General features: G+C 39.9%; 1 protein-coding gene across 1 annotated transcript in view; it reads right to left on the reverse strand.

The window, feature by feature from the left end:
- LOC108718976 (contactin-associated protein-like 2) overlaps positions 1 to 22,463 on the reverse strand; it is a 1,054,026-nt gene that overhangs the window by 706,378 nt on the left and 325,185 nt on the right. The window contains exon 2 of the mRNA XM_041566089.1: positions 9,427 to 9,537. Coding sequence (XP_041422023.1) covers positions 9,427 to 9,537 — 111 coding nt within the window. The remainder of the gene's footprint in view (positions 1 to 9,426; positions 9,538 to 22,463) is intronic.

A 22,463-nucleotide genomic window follows, 5' to 3' on the forward strand; every position in this document is an offset into this window, starting at 1 on the left:
ATAAATATACCCCCACCCCTAATAAATTCTTTTGAAAGTTTAAGAACAAATATATTGCGGCTAACAATGCTGCTTCTGCTACTCTACAAAACTGTAAAATAGAGAACACTTCAAAGTACATTTAAAGTTGTTGAAGTGCTGTAGTCCATCTGAGAAAAGAGGTGCCAGTAATTCTTTCAAAGCGTTGGCTAGTGTTGAGAATGTAGATAGTAAAGTAAGGGATGAAGGGCCTGCTAAATTTTAAAGCTTTTAGGTCACAAGGCTGGATGGATGCTATTCCTTTCTGAAAGGCACTTGTTAGAAGAACTACAGTTTTTAAACATGTTTAAAGGGGATCTGTTATTGCGGTAAAAACATTGTTTAATAATTGGGTTTCACAATTAGTCTTTTGTGGTGTAATATAAAAGGTTGTGTTAGTGACTTTTCTAATTTTACCATTTTTTTTCTAACAGAGCAAGTGTCAGTCGTTTCCATGGTCAACAAACTGATCCAAGCAATCTGGAATGTGTAGATGTCAAACTACATGACTGTGGCATTTGTTGATAGACAATGTTCAAATTAAGGAGGCACATTAATAGTATATTAAATAGCTTGCAAATATATTTTATTTGTAAAAACAGATACTGTAGTTTGGGTTCATTGTTATAGCTATCACAGTCCCCGTTGAAGTCAACCAAAAAGCTGTAAGGAATTTAATCAAATTGTGGTATAGTATGCCAAGCAATTGCCAGGTACACTTTCTGCAAATGATACACCATAGACTCCAGAAATCAACTAATTTATACACTTGTGTTAGTTGCATGGATCTCTCCACAACGATTTCAAGCTTATGTGTTTTGTTTTTAATTTAGGGTTAGAAAGACCAAGGGAGTATTACAAAATGGACATTCTTGAATTCCGCCAATAATTTTCACATACCTTACTTGATTAATAGAGTCTGTTAAATGCGTACAAAAGGCAATTAATCATATCTTTCATTTCCCCCTTTGGTTTTAGTTTCCCTTGAGCAGCTTAGTGACTGCTAGGTTAAAAATTAGGGACAGAATCTTATTGTATAGAATGTTTCAGTCCAGCCAGGTCTACGTCTCTTGATGCTTGAAATATTGGAACAAAGGAAGTCTTAGCTTAGAGGTAAAACTTTCATCAATCATTGGGATGTATTGCATTGTAAGGCACTGAATTGTGACTGGTATCCTAATATGTTCTGCATTCATGTTTCACATTTGTCTTTGGATGCCAAACCTTTGAATTTTAAAAGCATGAACCTGCCTTTAGAAAATTCCGTTTCTTATTAATCAGCGATTGTAAAATAAGAGTCTGAATCCCACTGAGATGAATAAAAAGTTATCATGCCCCCATCACAAGCCTAACATTATACAGGAGTTAGTGAAGAGTTGCAGCTTTATGTAACACTTGCATTAGAGGTGGAATAGAGAGTGTACTGGATTATTTTCTATCATCTCAATCAAATACAATGCTTAGAGATTATGAAAAAAACGGCTATCTCTTTGACCTACTTTAAAAACAGGAATTTTATTTCAAAATGAACAAGGGAATGATTTTAAATAATGAAATTAATGCAAATGACATTGTACTAGCAAGGCAAGGACAACCCAACCTACATATTAAAAATGCTGGAAACATTTATTAAATAACCTTTTGATTAATTGGAATTACCTGTAATTTCAATAATTGACGGTCCATGTCTGCAGAAAATTTGTAGAATACGTTATAATTTAATATTAATAATTACTAACCACTCCACTCTTGTTGCTATTATTCAGCCCTTAAGGTCATTTAATACTAAAAGTATTCTTTACTGTTTTAAAGTTGTGACCGCCTTAAATTCCAGATGAATTGACTTACACAACTGAAACAACACAGCATGCAGAAATTATGTATTATTCACACTCTGCTAGCTTTCAGGTTCCCTACAAAATTAATTATTGATTTCAACTTAACACAGGCAAGCTTTTATATTTATAGAACAATAATTGGTAGATTTTGCATATTATATTTATTTTTCTTAAGGAGTATACTTTTAATGTTTTTTTATTGACCCCCCCCCCTTTAATGGATGAAATGAAAGGCTCAAGGACTTGGATGGACTGTTCTAAAATGACTACAACTAAAGAGCTAATTTACAAGTGCAGTGTGCACAGTGCAACTTCAGGTGAGGTTGCCATGACTTTTACCCAAAATGTAGTGCTTTCCAACCTAATTACAGCATAACTGTGACTTTGAAGTGTTAGTCCATCTGATGCAATTGAGACAAATGTGTTAAAACAAGTGCTTTGACACATATCGGACAAAACTGTGGTGAAAGTCTTTGGTGGGGGTATTTAAGCTGTGGGAAGCCTCAAAGGTTGCGGTAGCTCCATGTAAGTCAATAAGAGATGTCCCTTTTACAATTTGAAGATATTGTGATCTGCCCTGGGTTTGGGGTTATTTGGGTGGTTCAAACGTCAAATCCAAAACAATTTGTATGTTTTGGGTTTTTTCCTGACTCAACTTTTCAGAGTTATTTTATTTATAAACAACATAAAATCGTGGATGGGAGTTTGTCGAGCTTGGTTTACTAAAAATATGAAATAAATTTGAGTTTTAATATATAACTCCCTAAGTGTCATCTGGTGACACAAAATGCATCAGTAAACAACTCCTAGCAAATAGTGATGGGCGAATTTGCGCCAGCGAATATGCCGGCTACATTTTTTCTGGTGCCCTGGCGAATTTTCATCAGTGAATTTTCGCGCCCATTTCGCGAATTTATTCGACAGCGCCGAATCGTGGAAATATGCCCTTCACTACTAGCAAACTTTAATGTCTCCCTCTGCTGATTAGTAGCAGTCTCTCTCTGTGGCTGGTCACAAAATGGGCTGCAGTTGCGCTGGCATCTGCTTCGCCGCGATTCGCCGCACTTCGCCACGCGTATTTTCGCCAGCGCTCTGCAAATTCACTAAAATCCGAAGTCGCGCTCAGGGGTAGCGTAAGGTTGCGAAGTTGCGCTAGTGTTGATTCGCTAAGCAAAGTGAAGTTACACTATTGATGGTTAATTTGCATACGGCGCCAAATTAAAATTTCAATGGAGGAATATGTAGCAGCACTACAAATGCCTGGGAAACCTTCAAAACATCAAATAAAATCTTTATTTTGCCCTACACATGTGCCCATTGTATAGTTAAGTTGCCATGAGTTAGGAAATGTAGGGGGGAAGGAGGGGAGCCCCAAAACATTTTTCAATCTTTTCAGCCTATCACCCATAATATAGAAAAAGCGCCAGCGTTTTTTGGGACTTAGAATTTTTTTTTACTTTTTTTGAAGCAATCCCTATCTACTCTATTGCGCTTCGCCTGGTCTGAGGTGGCGAAGGAAGTCTAGCGTAAAAGGTAGCGGTCAGAACAATGCGCGCGTTAGTGAATTTGCGTAGTTACGTCCATTGCGAAAATTCGCCAGTAGTAATGGTGCGAAGTTACACTTGCACAGCGAATTAACGCTAGCGTTAGGCGCTTCGGCGCTTAGTGAATTTGCCCCACCGTTTTTTAAGTCTTCCAACACAGCACACCTCTGCTGGCTGGGTCCTCCCTTCCTCTTCCTTTCTGATTCTCTCAGGCTGCGCTGCCATTGGCTTCCTTTCACTTCCTGTAGAAAAGGCTTGTAGGAAATGTAACTCCAAGCAACAATGCTGCCTCAAGAAATATAAAGTGCTTGCAGTCTCTATCAAATCAGGTGAGCAACTAGCAATACAGGTATGGGAACCCGTTATCCCCCCCATAGACAGTTTGCATCAATCAATAAAAATTTGGATTATTTGATTATAATGTAAAATTAAAATTTATCCTTATTGGAAGCAAAACCAGACTATTGGTTTTATTTAATGTAGAATATCCAAATTACAGAAAGACCAGTTATCTGGAAAACCCCTGGTCCCAAGCATTCTGGATAACTGGTCCCATACCTGTACATTGTCCAGTTATACTAATAATTGTCCCACAATAAATATTTAAACAGTCTGCACACATACAGTAGTAGGGTGCTACATATACTGTAGCACAGCCATAATTTACACAAGGGGGCACATTTACTTAGCTCGAGTGAAGGATTAGAATGAAAAATACTTCGAATTTAGAAGGTTTTTTTTTGGCTACTTCGACCATCGAATTGGCTATTTCGACCTTCGACTACGACTTCGAATCGAACGATTCGAACTAAAAATTGTTCGACTATTCAACCATTCGATAGTCGAAGTACTGTCTCTTTAAAAAAACCTTTGACCACCTACTTCGCCACCTAAAACCTACCGAGCACCAATGTTAGCCTATGGGGACCTTCCCCATAAGCTTTCCTAGCAATTTCTGATCGAAGGAAAATCGTTCGATCGACGGATTAAAATCGTTCAATACGAAGGATTTAATCGGTCGATCGAACTAAATGCGGTAAATCCTTCGACTTCGATATTCGACCCTTAGTAAATGTGACCCTTCATGCCTTAATAATAAGTTTGATTTAACTATTGATTAGCATTCTTATATTTGACATCATTTTGCTCATCTATCCTCCCGCAATCTCTCCCATCTCACTCTCTTTTTTTCTAATGATCTTCTATATTTCTCTTTTCTTCTTTCTCTCCCACTTTCTATATAGTCAAATGTTACTCTAGTATGTATATTATGATGCTCCTTTTTTGTTGTGTGTAATATCCTGCTGGCAATTTACAGATTTAAAATAAGACTTTATAAAAGAAAAAAAGATGTTTTAGTAATGAACCTGCACTTTCATGTACATTTAGACTGTCTCCAGCTTTTTCCACTTCTTCTCAAAAATATATCATTGTGCTCCAGATGTGTTCAAAGGAATAAAGATGAGATGTGTTCAAAGAAATAAAATTAAGCTGCTCTAAAAAAAAAAAAGTTCCCCTCGCTACACTTTTGTTAATGATCATGGATTTTAAATCAGTGCACATGTCAAAGAAAAACCAGGACAGAAAGTAGATGTTTTTCAACAAAAATAGCATTGACTTTATCTGGGGTTTATCTTTCACATCTTATGGGATTACAAGAAAAGCATTTCACAGTGACAATGTCTGAATGGTCCATTAATGATGGGATTTTATATTCTTTATGGCTGAGGACTTTATATTGAATAATAATAATAAAGTCTTTGAGAAGTTTTAGTGAATAATAATAGCCCAGCACTGTTATTTTCTAGTCTTGTTCATATAGCACTAATGAATGGCATCTTAAATATTTAGGTAATACCAGAAAAAAAGAGGGAACTATAATAACTTGTATAATTCTGACTTCAGTTATAGCAAGGCACTGCAACCAATTATTTCAAGAAACAGTGGAGGTGTCAATTTCCAGTTACTATTATGAGCAGGTATCATCAGTAGATAGCATGTACAGGTCTGTTTATATCTGATTGGCTGCAGAAACTTTGGACTGTTTTATTGCATTGCTTTAAGTATATTTTTTTATTATTTGCTTTCTTTTGCTGACTCTTTCCAGCTTTCAAACGGGGGTCGCTGACCACATCTAAAAAATAAAATGCTCTGTAAGGCTACAAATGTATTGTTATTGCTACTTTTTATTTCTCATCTTTCTATTCAAGTCATCTCATTAATTTCCATTCAGATCAATGCATGGTTGCTAGGGTAATCTGGGCCTTAGCAACAAAATTGTTGAAATTGCAAACCGGAGAGCCACTGTATAAAAAGCTAAATAACTAAAAACCTCACATTATAAAAAATGAAAGGCAGTTTACAGATTATCTCTTTATACATCATACTAAAAGTGGTTTTAAAGGTGAACAACCACTTTAAAAGCTTGATAACAGTCAAAATGTATTAATGAAAAATATATTCTAACTATTTTGCACAAAGTATAATTTAATTTTAATTTTATTAGATGAGTAGGCTGGTAAAGTGCTGTATAAATATAAAAACAAATGATATTACAGAAAAATCCAGATCATTCTACAGTCCCTTTCATAAATGAGTTTGATAGTATGTTTATCTAAATGTAAGTTGCATGAACTACAATTCCTAGCATGTATTGGGTTGGTAACTTGCAAAATGGCAGCTACCAGTGGAGATTATATAGATAAAGTATATATGTATACAAGTATAGATAATATAGATAAAGTGTATCATTTAAATTGCAAAAGCAAAGATTATGTTCTTGCTGCTACACTATCTGTTAAACCCTATGCGCTCCTGGAACATTCTTAGAACATCTCTAAAATGTAGATGTAATCTACTATGGATTTATTCAATTAGTCTTCATTAATTCTTTTTTACAGTTTGGGTATTATTTACCTTCTTCTTCTGACTCTTTCCAGCTTTCAAATGGGGGTCAGTGACCCCATCTAAAAATGAATGCTCTGTAAGGCTACAAATGTATTGTTTTTGCTACTTTTTATTACTCATCTTTCTATTCAGCCCTCTCATATTCATATTCCAGTCTCTTAATCAATTCATGGTTGCTAGGGTAATTTGGACCCTAGAAACCAGACTACTAAAATCGAAAACTAGAGAACTGTTGACGAAAAAACTAAATAACTCAAAAACCAAAAATAATAAAAAAAATTAAAACCAATTACAAATTGTCTCAGAATATCACTCTCTGCATCATATTAAGAGGCAGATTTATCAAAGGTCGAAGTGAAAATTCTAATTTATTATGTACTGTCTCTTTAAAAATTTGACTTCAACCATTCACCATCTAAAACCTGCTGAATTGCTGTTTTAGCCTATGGGGGACCTCCTAGAACCTATTTGAAGTCAATTGGTGGACTTTGAAAAATCAAAGGTTTTTTTTCTTGGAAAAAGTTTGTACGATTCGAATTCGATCGAAAACTGACCTATTCAGCTAATCCTTGAGAAGATTTATACGCTCACTACTACTGCTCTTCTTTGTAGCTTTTATTATGGGAAGGATGCTGCAGATAAGAGTTTTGGAGAGCAAACCCTCCTACCACAGCAGAAAAGTTGGGCACCAGCCATACACACCATCCCCAATCCCACCCCCCATAAGTGAATGGTACAATCTTTACACTATATGCATCAGCTCTCTTTCTAGAACTTAGATCTGGTATAATATATAGGGAGGTAAGGGCCCTTTGAAGGGAATCAATTAAAGGACAAATTTACCAGCTTGTTAAAATACCATGCAGAGATTTGCCCTGCCAGACACTAACAGCACAGAGCTATCATTCTCTAGGAAACCTGCTGTGTAACAGGAATCATTTTGCTTTTTCTGTACAGTATATGAAGCTAAATTCCATTTTTTTTATAGAAGACATCTATTGTTTATAGAAAACCACTTCTAAAATGATTTCTCACAATCCATGTCACATAATACATTCAGCTTTTTCTTGAAATACAACATACCAGTGTATATTGTGTGTGTTGTATTGGCCAGGCATTCATAATTAAGAATAATTTTCTGGTATTTTTTTCCTTTTACCAAGGTGTCCATTAAACACACACAAATTACATTGCAAATATATAATAGTTGATCAGATACTAGGGCAAATACTGGGTTTCTAAGAACCTTTCCTTCCATGTCATAAGTGGCATGCAAGCAAGGAGCATGCCAGGGGCTGGCAATGATCTGCCCAAGTGCCATGCCACATGTATGTAGGTGATTCTAGAATATTCTCAGAATATGACTCTATATGTCAAATTGAAAGCTAATTTAAAAGTGAACAATCCTTTTCACAATTCTTATGCCCTAATACCCATCAGATTGAGTGTCAGCTGAGAAACTACCTGACAAACACTTAGGGATCAGTGCTTATTGTGATCGATTCCTATGTACTATGAGCCATATGTCAACACAGAAAATATTCTAACTGGCAACTGACAGCGCTGTTAATCTTTATCTAATATCAGCACAGAAATAGTTGTCTACCCATGTTGTATATGAGCAAAGAAGGGAAATAGCCATCATACATGGGAATGTCTATTGTACATAATACAATTTAACTAAACTTCCAACATATAATAAAAGCATTTTAAAAGAATATACCTTTTCAGGCTTAACTGTATTTCTATATTTCAGTGGGCAATTTTACAGTATCTTGTAGTATTTTCATGTGTTGCATTATTTAATTAAATGAAGTGCATAGTGAAACAATATTTACTTTCTACACTTAGGAGGTTATTTATTCAAGTGCCAAAAACTTGAAAAATTCTAGTTTTTTTACTATAAAATCCGAATTTTTAATGGAAACAAATTCCTCAAATTTTTAGAGATTTATTATACTCCGAGGATGGAAAAAGTCCTCGGAATATAATATGGCAGAGGCCTCTATCCTATTTGGAAGTTTCTGTGGTCTATGCTGGAATTAGCCTGAAGATCCAACTAATTTGAAAAAATCTGGCTTTTTGGGAGAAAGCCCAAAAAAAATCACACGATTCTGGTAAAATCACCAAAAAAAACGCACAATTCTGGCTTTCACACGATTTTATCGAATATTTGTGCTTTTTAAATATCAATTCATGTTTTTTAAAATTTTAGAGAAATTCAGATTTTAATAAATAACCCTCTTAATTCTTGATCTAACTAAAGGAGTATACTGTGCTGGGTCACCACAAGAGAAATGAACTAATTATACTTCACAAAAACATAATTTAAAAAGGAACCCAGTAATCAACACTGGTGATTAATGAATAAACAGAAGTAAGAAAATTAAGTACAGGTATGGGACCTGTTATCCTGAATGCTTGGGACCTGTTGTTTTCTGGATAATGGATATTTCTGTAATTTGGATCTTCATACCCTAAATTTACTAGACAATCATGTAAACATTAAATAAACCCAATAGGAGGGGTTTGCTTCCAATAAGGATTAATTATATCTTAGTTTTGATCAAGTACAAGGTTCTGTTTTTATTACAGATAAAAAGGAAATCATTTTTAAAAATGTGGATTATTTGGATAAAATGGAGTCTATGGGAGTTGACCTTTCCATAATTCAGAGCTTTCTGGATAACGGGTCTCCAGAAAACGGATCCCATACCTGTACTGGGGATTAAGAAAATGCTTATATATTTCATTAGGAAACTCATCTAAGATTTCTTGGCTCTTGTACAACCCCAATCCATTGCATTTTAACTATGAAATATCAACTACTGGATTGAATATTTCCACATTGCAATGTAAAGGTTGGAAGCACCCAAATTATGTGAATTTGTCTGTACTGAAACATCGAATTCTGTTTGTTTCCTCTTTTTCTATATTTGATTTGTTTTATCATTATAGTGAAGTTGAGTTTTGGCACATCTGGTGATTCATATATGATCAGGCCTTCTAGCAAATTAATATTGGTAAGTAAAATGTAACAGTTTATCTTTCATGTAGACATAACTCCATTGCAGCAAATGTTTATGATGTTAACGTAATATCTATATATCAATTCATACCGTCTCTCTTGTTGAGTTTGGCATAACCTGGAGCATAACTTCCCGATTTCATTGAAGAACTTCTGAAGGACTGATGGGGTAACCCCAATACCAGAGGCTCGTCACATTTCACTGTAAAATTAGAAGGAAATAAAATGTTATAATCTAGTTACAACAGTTAGTACATTTAGCAAAATATTATGTACTGTTCAGTCAGGGTCATTTACTATCTGTGCACAACAGCTGGTCCACCCTACAATGGAATCAGCATGCCTATAAAATCCATATAAGCATGCCTGTAAAATAGCCTCATTGAAAGCTCAAGCTGGACACTTGTGCAGTATCAAATTTTCCCTGTTCTGTACAGCTCATGTATGAAGCCTGACCTTGCAAAGGTGATGTCCGGGAAGTTAAGGAAGTAGACCAGCCTGCAGGAAACTACTCCAGGCCAATGCATTTTTTAATGAAGAGGAGAACCATCTAAGGGTGAGACCTAAGCAAATAGAGTCACTGGAGGGTGCATAACAAATTTGCAGCCCCCAAGGGCCCAAGGCTTGTGTTTAAAGTCTATTATAAAACCTGCACACATAAACTACAATTTCAAATATAACACTGGGTAGGTGGGGTTGCATTTACAGCTTGGAACCCTTGTCCTTTTCATATAGATATTTTCATATATATATATATATATATATATATATATATATATATATATATATATATATATATTTGCAACACATATTAGAGCATGTTTTATACCTTAATATCTTTTGTGTAGGATTAGAGGAAGGGATTGCACACTGGCTTCATAGATATTGCAATATCTTCAGCACCAGTGCTGATTCTTTAACAGTGGGGCTCATTTATCAACACTGGGCAAATTTGCCCATGCGCAGTTACCTATAGCAACCAATCAGTGATTAGCTTTTTAAAGCCAGTGTGGTTGCCATGGGTTACTGCCCATGGGCAAATTTGCTCAGTGCTGATAAATGACCCCCAGTAACTGTTTATATGCGGGAATTTTACAATAACCTCTTATTAAATGGGCCTTTAATGTTACTTTAGGATGCTATCCAGTATATTCACAGCATTTAATATATTTACTTATGGGCATAAGTAGTAATACTCAGCAGCTGTCTAATTGTCTCAGTAAAATACCCTCACAGAGGTCCTTCTCTTGAGATTTTTCTATCCCTGGGCCTGCCACTTCAGCGGGTGAGACATACGATACTAAGCATTTCTGTGGTACTTGGTGGAGCCTTTGTCTGCTCTTATAGCTATCAATTCTAAAAATGAACTGTCACTCCAAAGGAATTCAACATCAGGCTATAAGTATGAAAAGAAAAATTATTCTACATGTCAACAAATATATAGACTAAATAAAATATTTTTGGCCTGATGTTGGATACCCTTGGAACGCCAGCCCATTTTTGTAATTGATGATATTCTGTACCCCTTGGGGCTGGGCACCCAAACCTAACATTTCTACTACAGGTTCATCCAAGTACATTAGAATGCTCTACTAACTAGCTGATGGTTATCTGTCACTAGTTGAAGAAGCTATTACAAGATCTAGTTTTCATATATCTTCTGAAACGTTTCTTCAGATTTACGATCCCAATTTAGTCCATTCAGATTGATTTAACATCTTATGTGCCCATGAATGGGGCCCTCCAACTGGCCTACCCAACCCCTATCTGGCCATAAATCGGGCAGATGTCAGTCGGCATGTTTGTTTTTTTTGTGCATAGCAGCAATTATGATCTGATCATTGGCCCAAGCACCAAATGATCGGGTCAGCTATTGTCCACATTAAGGTAGGAAAATTGGTGAAAGATTCACTCATGTGGCAACCTCACCCCACCTTACAAATCTTATACTGTATGGCTAGCTTTTAGGCTCTTCAGCAACATTCCCCAACTCCAGCAAGTGGTGTCCAAACACTGAACTTTAGGATACTTTCCATTTTGTGGATTAAGTAACCAACTATAATCTCATCTGGAAACCCCCTGATTCCAATCATATTTCTCTGTAATTATAAGAAAGCACCATGTATTATATATTAACAAAAATAGCAAAAATATGTCTTGATGTCAAAAGAAATGTGTAGAGGTTTCAGTGTTTAAATGTTTATAACCAGAAGGCAAGGTGATGGGTGATCCACATTACAAAATGACCTCATATCAGAAAAAAACCCAGATTACAATCATTATTTTTTTATAATAGCTATCCCACACCAAACCCATAGGAATTGTGGAAAGAGGGATCCTTTCCAGAGTTTATCAAGTGTTTCTGTCTTAAGATAATTAGCTCTAAATATAGTACAAATATAGAACATCTTTAAACAAAAAAATGAAAACAAAAAAATAAAATTATAGACTTACATAGCTCTTATCTATCCTGGAACGGCCTGGTAAATTTATGGGTTTATTTAATATATACAGTTAAGCATTGCTAGTACTATTTACTTTAAATAAATTAATTAAATAAAACAACAGATCCATACATTTTCGATTCAAGGATTATTAAATCAATTTGAGGTAAGGGTTTTTCTTCTTCAGTGCAAGGCTTGGGACGCTTATGGATCAACAATACAATAAGGTTGTGAATTCTTTAAGTTAGTCTCTACTGCTATTAGATAAAATATCAATGTATTTACGCTCCGTAAACCAGTTAAGCCAGTCTTATTAAAGCATAATGGTTCTATAGCAAGCTATTAGCACTAACATGCTCACTTCTAATAGTGTTAACAAACTTTGATTACTTACAAAATAATAAGGGAGAAAGGAAAAAAGAAACAGTAAGAATTTTAATTCACAGTTTTTACCTGTCAAATTCACATATATGGAATTTTGTTGATGGTATGTACAAAGAAAACACAAATGCTTAACAATAACTTTGGAATGGCTGATACACTATGCGGTAAATAAAACCCTAGAAACACACTTAAAACAGAATTTCTGAATTTATATGTAGGTATACACTACACAATTCTTGCTATGCAGCAGCTGTTAATGTTGCCCTCCTGGGCGTCCACAGAATTTTTTTCAGGGTAGGGCAAGTAGCTAAAAGCATCACAAGCAAAATGTCTACAAATATTTTAATGTCAAAGACGCAAATCTAGGAATGGAATTGTTAATACACTTGAACGAGAGAATATTGGTCAGCTAAAATTTTTAAGTAGCCTGATGGTGAAAAAATATGCGGTGCAGAGGAAATAATATAAGAGCAATAATTCTGAGCCAATGTAGCCACATTTATCCACTTTACAAACAAATCATGCCTTGGGCACACACATATTAGCAGGTGAATCACTGCATCAAATGCAATAGTCAGTAACCATAGTGGGTTGAAGCCAATAAACATCACGCATGGCACTAGCATGGACACACATCTGCATGTGAAAGAAAAATCCTGCATTATTCAGAGAAGACATTTATTTGATCCTTTACACACTAGTGGTACTGGGAGCTCCAGTAGTGGTGCAGGCACAGGCACAGGGTAATGTTTTGGTTTGGGAAGGTTAATTACAGCTATAAACGCAATTTGTTGTTTCACAGTCAAATGGCACTTCATGCAAGCACATACAGTGCAGTGTCATCTGATATGTAATGCCCCAGAATAGAGTTTCAGTGCCAATGTTCTATAAATTGTCTCCATATGGTAATAGGGCCAGCTCTGAGTATAATAGTCCTTAATACCTCACAGTGTAAACATGGTCTCAATTCAATAAAGAATCCCCCAGAACACAGTGCAGAATAATTTGTATAACAAACCAGAAAACACACCAGAATGAATATAGTGCCAATAACAATGGTGCCAGTTCCATTAATAATGCCCCTAGATTAGGGCCTAGAAGACAAAGCTGGATAAATACACAGTGCCAGTTGTAAAGCTGATAGCTCAGATCAGCTCAGATCATATGGGAGCTAAATAAAGGCACTGCAACAAAAGCACATGTAACAGGTACAGCTGCACAAGTAGAGAAATTGTGACAATACTTAGCAAACACACACACTAATACACAATTCATTAGGCAGCAGCACAAAGATATCTGGGTCAGGTCCAAACACACAAATGCAGAATCAGATGTAACACTATTTTGGACTATACGGACCAACAGGGTTAATTACTAGCTAGTGCACTTGAGCATGGGTTACATGGGACTCTAACACTTCAGGCTAGGGCCTTCGCTAAATGGAAGATATGTTGTAGTTTAACTACAACTCCCACAGGCTACTGTGCAATAAAACAGGAAAATAATGGGCGCCAGGAGGTTCTTGCAGTCCTTGTCAGAGACAAATGATCCACAGGTTTTGTACTTACAAAGCCACAGAGGCCCAGCAGATAATCATGACATTGTTACAATGTGTCCCTCAGAGACAGCACATTGGAACTCCCTGAGGCGATAGAGTCACACCAGGATAGATACACCCTCAGGATCTCAGCACCATGACATGGATCCTCACATTTTGGATCGGGGAACTCACTAGACCTAATCCCCTATTAGACTATGTCCCTATACTACAGGTCAGTCTTGTCTGAGGGGAGAACTACCTCCCTGTTATTCCTCCTAGTTGGAGCCAAGCTGCTCTTGCTACTTAACCTGCCTATCTTACTCTCCTAGAAAGTAGTATTACAGGTAGTAACCTATCTCTAGCTGGCCTCATTCACTGCTCTCCAACTTATCTCTCTAGAGGTACTGGTCCCTCTAGGGCACATAGCTTTACTGGGCCTTGTTGTACCCAGGCTCCCTGAAACATCCAGCTGGGTCAGCAACCAGAAGCCAAAGATCCACCCCTTCTCACTCACTATACCAAGTGTGACAGGGAGTGGTCACAGCGCCTCCTGACCAATAACTCGGATATGCAAATTACATCTAGCTACATGGGCATCTGCCCAGAAACTAGGGAGATCAGGAAGTGTAGGGCATTAAAGCCATAGGGGCACATTAACCATATGGGTCCCTACACAGACATACTAAGTAAAACACACACATGTACGTGGCAGGCACACATAAACACAAGACATTAGAAGATTAGGACAAATCTGTAGCTTTCACAGACAATAAACTTTAGTGCTATTACCTTATTCCAAGCCTGCTGCTGCCTGTGCAAACTGCTTATCTTCCCCTCAGTCTTGTTACAGTTTATAGGGATTGGCTAGGATTCAGAGTGATTCCTTTCAGTCTATCATATCGTGTACAGCTGCACAGTGATTGGTTATACTGCTGGGTCAATCCCTCTAGCCTACCCAATCGGTGTTCAGTTGTACTGAGATCGTATCTACAGGCAGTGGCTTGAAACGGCTTCAGTTCAGGTCAGAGTCTCCAAGGGGAGACAAGTGCCCTCCCTTGCCCTATTTGTGGAAGCCCATGATTGCCCAGCAGATTATTTAGGCATGCTGCTTGATATGAACACCCAAAGAAAGAAAAGAACTTGATTTCCTTTGTATACAAATTAGGACAGCCTCCCGTCATATCAAGTGAAGGTGGGCTTTCAAACTGATATATAAAGAGCGTCGCTATGTTTTACGCACTTGTTTTTGCATGGAGCTGACACATCACTTATTAGGGACAGTGCTGAACAAAATTAAAAACCCTCATCATATTCCTTGCGATGGCGAACAATACTGTAGACAGAAAGTAAACTAAAGACTGATCTTTCATTCTACAAAGTATTAAGAACATTTAAATGTGACAGGATAATTGCTGCATTAATAACGCTAATGTATCTTTTTACTTCCATTATGATCAACTGTAGCTTGAAAAATGATTAGAAAAAAGGAAAGTATTTTCACTTCCATACCCTTTAGATTATCCAAGTAAAACAGAGACGGTTAATTGCTCAATTTACAAAAGTAAAAGCAATTTATTTTGCCTGGGTGTAACTTACTGTATGAACTTTATTTGGAGGCTGACATGAAAGGGGGATTAATGAACCCTCTAATTTGCACCACATCTAGTTTTAAGCATATTTTCAGTAGTGACTAGGATCAGGCAACCTGCAACCCTCCATCCAGCGACACTTGCAATCGGGGAAGCCATCAGGGGGGGGCAGGGGGGAGAGTTGTAGGGGGCCCGAGGGTAAGGGGGGCCCGGCCATGACACACTTACTTGAATAGCCGGGTTCCCCTGCTTTCTGAGAGCTGCTGACTTCGGTAAGGCAGGGCGGGAGCACAAGGGGAGGTATCTTCTGTTCATTACTTCCCCTTATTGGTCACTGAGTTTAAGTCCCGGTTGAGCTGCTAAGGGATTGGATAGCTGAGGTTTGAACTTCTATACAGCTCAACCAATCACCATGCAGCATTACCAGGACTTGCAATTCTGTGACCAATAAGGGAAGAAAATGCTGTCATTGGAAGAAGATGCAGCCACCTGTGCTCCCCTCCTCCCTTCTGTAGTTGGCAGCTCACTGACAGCAGGTGGGCCACACTAATGAAGTAAGTGTAACATGGCAGGGCCCCCCTAAAGGTAACCCTTTGTGGTCCCTGTTGTATGGTGGGCCCTGGGCACCAAATTTTTTTTAAACTTCTGGGGGGGCAAGTTTTTTTTACATGGACGTTTAAGGGGGGCCCTGGTCACCAATTTTCTTATAACGTGGGGGGGCCCTGGCCACCAATTTTTTTTCTCCATGTGGGGTCCTAACCACAAATATTTTTTAATGGGGGGCCCTGACCACAAATGTTTTTTTTAATGGGGTTGCCCTGACCACAAATGTTTTTTTCAATGGGGGGGCCCTGACCACCAATATTTTTTTATTAATATGTGGGAACCATAGCCACCAATGTTTTTTTTTTTTAGTGTGTGGTGGGGGGTGCACATGTGGGGTGGGGAGGGCGGACCTGTAGGTGGGGCTTGTGGTGGGCACAGCCCAGGGGGCCCAGGAAATTTTTTAGTATGGGGCCCTGCGATTTCGGATGGTGGCCCTGCTTGCAATCTACAGACAAAAGGGATCATTTTCAAACAAAGCCACAATTGCATTGCACAAAAATGCAAGGCAATCTTTATGTGTATTAATGCAATTCATTAAAGGTTAACAGGTTACATCAGCTGGAACAGCAGATGTGTCTATTGAATCGCATGCAGACATTATTAAAACGGCAAGTGTTGGAGATTACGCAATTTTGTATTTTAATGCATCTGACACTACTGCACCAAGTCCAATGATGATGGAATTGTGGGGAAAGAAGTATGGGTAAAAAAAAACAAAGAAAATTACATTCAAAATTGTACATTGCTAGGGTTGCCACCTGTCCGGTTTTGACCTGGTCAACCCGGTATTTTGAGGGTCTGTCCGGGTCTATACTTCCTGCCCGGTTTTCCAAATAAGGAAAACCGGGCGGGATTCCCTTGATTGTCAGGGCGATCGGCCAATCGCTGATCGCCGCCCACTGACATCACGGGTCCGCCCACTGACATCACAGACACGCCCACTGACATCACAGACCCGGGGTTTCCCAGGGGCTGGACAATGGAGCCAGAGCCCTTGTGCTGGTGCAAGATGGCAGATACCAGAGGATACCATAAGGTGTCGCTTCTGAACCACTTTACTATAAAAGGGAGAGCCATGTGCTCAGCCATTCTTCATCAAGTTTTGGTCTTGATGCTGACTGTTATTTCACTTAGGAGAAAGTGAATCTAAACTGACAAAATGTAGGCTAAAGTGGAGTTTGATAGGCCTGCCAAGGCTGAGACAGGATCCTCCAATGCCTAGAAGCTCAACCATGCGGGTTTCGAGCTTGAAAATGCTGGTTTGTGTGCTCACACTATGGAGAGTGTTGGGAGTTGTAGTTCAGTAATAGAAATCTTACGTGCTCGCTCTATAGACAGTGCTGGGAGCTATATCTGGAGGATAACACAAGCTGCATATGTTCATGGAATGAATTCATCGCTGTGGATGCCTGCTCCAGCTCTTGGTGAGCCTACCCATCTGAGTGAATCCCCAGGGTGAGTGACGCCAGGGGAGGGTAGAAAAAGAGAGGATCCAGCAATATTCCATTTGTGATATGGGCTTTGTTTATGCCTGCCATGAGGGAGCCAATACTAAATCCAGAGGGAGAGGTATTTGGGCTGCTAGTGCTAGTTGAGACCTATTGTACTCATTGGGGATAAGGGACTGAGACTCTGATTCTGCCACTGGAGTAGTGCGGGACTTTGCCTGGCATGGTGGGCCAGGAAATTAACTGCCGCAGGTTCCCATGGGAGTGGATAATTTATGTGTTATGTAAATGTAATTTTACTTACCCTTTAATTTACACTTTCTTTATATAAATTTGATGTTTTTATAAAAGCAAAGTGTGTGTTGAATGTTATTCCTAATGGGCCAACCGCAGGTGTATTCCTGGATCCCATTAGGTAGAGGCAGAAAATATGTAGGCACACTACCTCAGATGTAGAGGCAGGTACATTTTCCTATAGATGTAGTCAAGACAGTACAGCACCTCCAGGCAGACATACCTCACACATGGTCTGGATCTCACCCAGTGGAGTGGTGAGGAAGGAGAACCTAAAGCCTGACACCCTATCCTCTGTGGTCCCTTCACTGTAGGCAAATCTTACAGCCTGAGAAGCTGCTCCCTGCTACAATCCTTGATGGAGCACAAAGCTACACTTTCTCTCTTACCTCTCTGCCTTGCTGTCCTAGAGAGTATATAACATTATATTCCTGCCACTCAATAGCCTCATTCACGTGGTCCCTCTAGAACACATGGCTTTTCTGGGCTTTGCTGTACCCAGGCCCCCCTGGAACCATCCACCTGGATCAGCATCCAGCAGCTAAATAGGAAGATACACCCCTTCTCACTCACTATTAGGGATGTAGCGAACCGCCGATAATGTGTTCGCGAACGCCGTTCGCGAACACCGGCAAAAATTGCGAACAGTTCGCGAACTTCGAACATCCGAAAATCGTTCGATTCGAACGATCGAAGGATTTTAATCGTTCGATCGATTTTAGCGATCGAATGGTCGAATGGTCGAACGATTTTGACGCGAACGCCTATTGGCGAACGTCGCGCGACGTTCGCGAACTTGCGGCGGACGCGAACAGCCGATGTTCGCCGGCGAACAGTCCGCGACATCCCTACTCACTATACCAAAGTGTGACAGGATGTGGTCATAGCACCTCCAGGCCAATAGCACAACTATGCAAATTACATCTAGATACATGGGCATCTGCCCAGCAACTAGGGAGATCAGGAAGTGAAGGGAATTAAAGCCATTGGGACACATTAACCCTATGGGTCCCTACACATTCATTCAAAACATTATAGTGGTCTACAAATTAAGAGTCATTGTTTGTGAGATCCCTACACTTTTGGGCTGTGAACCACACTCTAGTTCCTCCTGGGTCCCTTAATATGTGTCACTTTATCTTTGTAAATGTTTATATTTATATATTGTGATATTGCCACATCAGCACTATTTCTGTACTTTGTACTGTAAACATGTACTGCACTTTATATGCAAGTAGTGCTTGCTACTTACAGTGCAAATAATTAGGGATGTAGCGAACGTCGGAAAAAAAGTTCGCGAACATATTCGCGAACTTGCGCAAAAATGCGAGCGGTTCGCGAACGGTTCGCGAACCCCATAGACTTCAATGGGAAGGCGAACTTTAACATCTAGAAAAGACATTTCTGGCCAGAAAAATGATTTTAAAGTTGTTTAAAGGGTGCAACGACCTGGACAGTGGCATGCCAGAGGGGGATCAAGGGCAAAAATGTATCTGAAAAATCTGCCTGTGTGTGCTTGGAAGAGATAGTGTAGGGGGAGAGCTGTTAGTGATTTCAGGGACAGATGATAGTAAGCTTGCTGGCTAGTAATCTGCTTGATACTGCTCTGTATTGGAGGGACAGAAGTCTGCAGGGATTTGAGGGACATTTTAGCTTAGGTAGCTTTGCTGGCTAGTAATCTACTGTTCTCTTTAAACAACTGCCATACGTTGACCTTGTAGGCATTGTTTGCCCAGTTTTTTTGGACGCAGCCACTGAAGCACAGTTGCCAGAAAAAATATGCCATATAAATGCTGAAAATAGTAATTTTTCGCCATACGTTGACCTTGTAGACATTGTTTGCCCAGTTTTTTTGGACGCAGCCACTGAAGCACAGTTGCCAGAGAAAAATTATGCCATATAAATGCTGAAAATATAAATTTTTTTGGTTGCAGCCACTGAAGCACAGAGGCCAGAAAAATTATGCCATATAAATGCAGAAAATATGCATTTTTTTGGTCGCAGCCACTGAAGCACAGTTGCCAGAAAAATTATGCCATATAAATGCTGAAAATATAAATTTTTTTGGTTGCAGCCACTGAAGCACAGAGGCCAGAAAAATTATGCCATATAAATGCAGAAAATATGCATTTTTTTGGTCGCAGCCACTGAAGCACAGTTGCCAGAAAAAATATGCCATATAAATGCTGAAAATAGTCATTTTTTGCCATATACGTTGAGTCAACGTATGGCAAAAAATTACTATTTTCAGCATTTATATGGCATATTTTTTCTGGCCTCTGTGCTTCAGTGGCTGCGGCCAAAAAAACTGGGCAAACAATGCCTACAAGGTCAACGTCGTTGACCTTGTAGGCATTGTTTGCCCAGTTTTTTTGGCCGCAGCCACTGAAGCACAGAGGCCAGAAAAAATATGCCATATAAATGCTGAAAATAGTAATTTTTTTGGTCGCAGCCACTGAAGCACAGTTGCCAGAAAAATTATGCCATATAAATGCTGAAAATATAAATTTTTTTGGTTGCAGCCACTGAAGCACAGAGGCCAGAAAAATTATGCCATATAAATGCTGAAAATATAAATTTTTTTGGTTGCAGCCACTGAAGCACAGAGGCCAGAAAAATTATGCCATATAAATGCAGAAAATATGCATTTTTTTGGTCGCAGCCACTGAAGCACAGTTGCCAGAAAAATTATGCCATATAAATGCAGAAAATATGCATTTTTTTGGACGCAGCCACTGAAGCACAGTTGCCAGAAAAAATATGCCATATAAATGCTGAAAATAGTCATTTTTTGCCATACGTTGACCTTGTAGACATTGTTTGCCCAGTTTTTTTGGTTGCAGCCACTGAAGCACAGAGGCCAGAAAAAATTAAACCAGTAGGGTTTGCACCCTAGTTTGTAACGGTGGCGGAGGGAGGAGGAGGACGCTAAAGGACAGCTGTGTGTGGAGTCATGAGGCTTGAAGAGAAGGACAGCTGCATAGAAGTCAGAACAAGTCTTCCGGCGTGCAGTAACCCTCCGAGATCCACCCCTCATTCATTTTAATAAAGGTCAGGTAATCGACACTTTTGTGACCTAGGCGAGTTCTCTTCTCAGTTACAATCCCTCCTGCTGCACTGAAGGTCCTTTCTGAGAGCACACTTGAGGCTGGGCAAGACAAGAGGTTCATGGCAAATTGTGACAGCTCTGGCCACAGATCAAGCCTGCGCACCCAGTAGTCCAGGGGTTCATCGCTCCTCAGAGTGTCGATATCTGCAGTTAATGCCAGGTAGTCCGCTACCTGCCGGTCGAGGCGTTCTTTGAGGGTGGATCCAGAAGGGTTGTGGCGCTGCCTTGGACAGAAAAACATTTGCATGTCTGACGTTACAGACTGGCCAAAGGGCTTTGTCCTTGCAGGTGTGCTCGTGGCAGGATTACTGGCACCTCTGCCCCTGGAATGTTGATGAGTTCCTGAAGTGACATCACCCTTAAAAGCATTGTACAACATGTTTTGCAGGCTGGTTTGTAAATGCCGCATCTTTTCGGACTTGTGGTATGTTGGTAACATTTCTGACACTTTATGCTTGTACCGAGGGTCTAGTAGCGTTGCGACCCAGTACAGGTCCTTCTCCTTAAGCCTCTTGATACGGGGGTCCTTCAACAGGCATGACAGCATGAAAGACCCCATTCTCACAAGGTTGGATGCAGAGCTATCCATCTCCGCTTCCTCATTATCAAGGACTGCATCATCCACGGTCTCCTCCCCCCAGCCACGTACAAGACCAGGGGTCCCCAAAAGGTCACCACTAGCCCCCTGGGAAGCCTGCTCCTGTTGGTCCTCCTCCTCCTCCTCCACAAAGCCACCTTCCTCCTCTGACTCCACTTCTGGCACCTCTCCCTGCGTTGCAGCAGGTGCCTGGGTTCGTTCTGGTGATTCCGACCAGAAATCGTGCGCTTCCAGCTCCTCGTCACGCTGGTCTACAGCCTCATCTGTCACTCGTCGCACGGCACGCTCCAGGAAGAAAGCGAAGGGTATTAGGTCGCTGATGGTGCCTTCGGTGCGACTGACCATATTTGTCACCTCTTCAAAAGGTCGCATGAGCCTGCAGGCATCGCGCATAAGCACCCAGTAACGGGGGAAAAAAATCCCCAGCTGTGCAGATCCAGTCCTACCACCCAGTTCAAAAAGGTACTCGTTGACGGCCCTTTGTTGTTGCAGCAGACGTTCCAACATAAGGAGCGTTGAATTCCAGCGAGTCTGGCTGTCAGAAATCAAACGCCTGACTGGCATGTTGTAGCGCTGCTGAATGTCAGCAAGGCGTGCCATGGCTGTGTAGGAACGTCTGAAATGGGCCGACACCTTTCTGGACTGGGTGAGAACGTCCTGGAATCCTGGGTACTTGGAGACAAAACGTTGGACTATTAAATTTAACACATGTGCCATGCAGGGCACATGTGTTAAATTGCCTAGTCTCAACGCTGCCAACAGATTGCTTCCATTGTCACACACCACTTTTCCGATCTGCAGTTGGTGTGGGGTCAGCCACCGATCGGCCTGTGACTGCAGAGATGACAGGAGTACAGATCCGGTATGGTTTTTGCTTTCCAGGCACGTCATCCCCAAGACAGCGTGACAACGGCGTACCTGGCACGTCGAATAGCCTAGGGGGAGCTGGGGGTGCACAGGTGTGGAGGAGGAGAAGGAGGACCCAGCAGCAGAGTAAGAAGAAGAAGAAGACGAGGTAGAGAGCGATGGAGGAGTAGAGGTGGTGGCAGAACCGCGTGCAATCCGTGGCGGTGACACCAACTCCACTGTTGTTGTTGAGCTACCCATTCCCTGCTT

The sequence above is a fragment of the Xenopus laevis genome, chromosome 6L (assembly GCF_017654675.1).
Source record: "Xenopus laevis strain J_2021 chromosome 6L, Xenopus_laevis_v10.1, whole genome shotgun sequence".
Taxonomy (NCBI): domain Eukaryota; kingdom Metazoa; phylum Chordata; class Amphibia; order Anura; family Pipidae; genus Xenopus; species Xenopus laevis.